Source organism: Temnothorax curvispinosus, unplaced genomic scaffold (assembly GCF_003070985.1).
Source record: "Temnothorax curvispinosus isolate PA1 unplaced genomic scaffold, ASM307098v1 QBEX01016026.1, whole genome shotgun sequence".
Taxonomy (NCBI): Eukaryota; Metazoa; Arthropoda; class Insecta; order Hymenoptera; family Formicidae; genus Temnothorax; species Temnothorax curvispinosus.
Genome location: NW_020225806.1, coordinates 1 through 1,738, shown reverse-complemented (window position 1 = coordinate 1,738; position 1,738 = coordinate 1). Strand labels below are relative to the sequence as shown.

The window sequence follows — 1,738 nt, the reverse complement described above, 5'->3', positions numbered from 1 at the left end:
AAATATAAATCAAACGTTGTTACGTGGTGTATCATAAATTTTTCAATGTGCAGATTATAAAAATCAGTGTTCATTATTTTCCAAATAAATATCTTTGTTAATTAATTATTAATTATTTAGTGACTTGTTATACTCACGCCTACAAAAGAATCGAGATTCATTGTGAGAATGTACGCGCTAGAAAATTCAATCGGTGTTAATGAACGAATCATAATTATTAATAAATTCTGTTTTCTGCTTTGCTTCATTGTCAACCAACCCATTCCAAAGATATTAGCGGCGAGTTGAACACTCTGTAAAAAATATAACACGCACATGAATGAAAACATTATACAAGATTCTTAAGAAGAAATTGTAACTAACGTTTTCTTATTTCGATTATATCAGAGTATTATTAAGTTTGTTACAGTTACTTGTAATAAATTAACAATTTTATATCTGATGGTGAGTATTTAATATCGCGTAAGTATTTAATAAATTATATGATATATGTTCGAGTTTTACGAAATATGCACATAATTCGCACCTTTAGCTTCACTTCGTTTCCATACCAGCAATAGATAAGAATCTGTGTTAGCATGGAGCATGTGTATAATATCAATGGAAAGCATTGGGCACTCAACGTCATCTTCGCCAATTGATATAAGTTGGAGCACACCACCAGCGTACTCACCACAAATTGAATGGCTATAATAATTTTGAATTTTTCGTTCACCATTAATGCAAATCTGCAAAGTAAATATATTTTAGAGAAAACATATTAACTTGAAAACTCTTACATATATTTTTATTTTAAAGATATTTTTTAAAATAATTATATATACATTTTAAATATAAAAATAATTAATATTGAGCTCTTGTTAATATTCAATAGCAAAATTATTCAAAGAAGCGCTACGTACAACTGATTTTTAATTTTTCAAATATTTTTTTCACCAATTCACAATCTGCAGAATTATTAAAGAAACTAACTTAAATATACAGTCGTGCTGACGTACACATTCACGCAGATTGTTTTGGCCGAGGGAGACTTTTTTCAACCGGCACTCCAGTATTTCGATCTGACAGCATACGTGCAATAATAAACCACAAATTAAACTGTCGCATGCTACGTTCACCATGGAGCCGACAGTCGAGCTTATTAACTGTCGAGTGTACATGACACAAAATAACACCTCGGATGTGTAGTTAAGCGGGGTCCATTCTCTGTACGTTAAATTTCCTTTACGAAAATTCGTGAATAATGATGTCAACACGATGCATGCAATCGTCGACTCGAACAAAATTGTGTACCATAGAGTGTTGTTCCTATATAATGACTAAGCGGTTTATTAAGAACATTTTTCTTTGTACTGTTGTTTTGTACAATTTAATTAATCTTAAAAAGTTGAAATATTTTTGCGTTCTTAAAAATAGAGAGAGAGAGAAAGAGAGAGAGAGAGAGAGAGAGAGAGAGAGAGAAAGAGAGAGAGAGTTTTTTATACTTACTGTATTGTTTTGTCGATCTTGTGGCGAATTTCTATTTCGTCAGCCTCCAATGGGATGAATGGTTTCTGGGTAAGAATATTGGTTAATATTCTTATATTTTTGCGATTTACCAAAAGACCAATCATTTTACAACAAGACATGACCATGGCAAGCATGACGTAGAAAGTATCAGTAAAGTCGTCGGTATTGTCGACGTTCACAATGATATCCATAAGTTGAGACAGCAGAAAGGTGAACAGCAACGATATTA

General features: G+C 31.8%; 1 protein-coding gene across 1 annotated transcript; it reads right to left on the bottom strand.

Annotated features, from left to right (window-relative positions):
* Positions 1-99: 99 nt before the first annotated feature.
* On the bottom strand, positions 100-1,732 carry LOC112466278 (odorant receptor 46a-like). Its single transcript, XM_025034305.1, has 4 exons — positions 1,489-1,732; positions 973-1,308; positions 527-728; positions 100-293 (listed from the first exon to the last, which is right to left on the bottom strand). The coding sequence occupies exons 1-4, from the start codon at positions 1,698-1,700 to the stop codon at positions 117-119; spliced, it is 927 nt and encodes a 308-aa protein (XP_024890073.1). The 5' UTR covers positions 1,701-1,732; the 3' UTR covers positions 100-116.
* Positions 1,733-1,738: the final 6 nt, after the last annotated feature.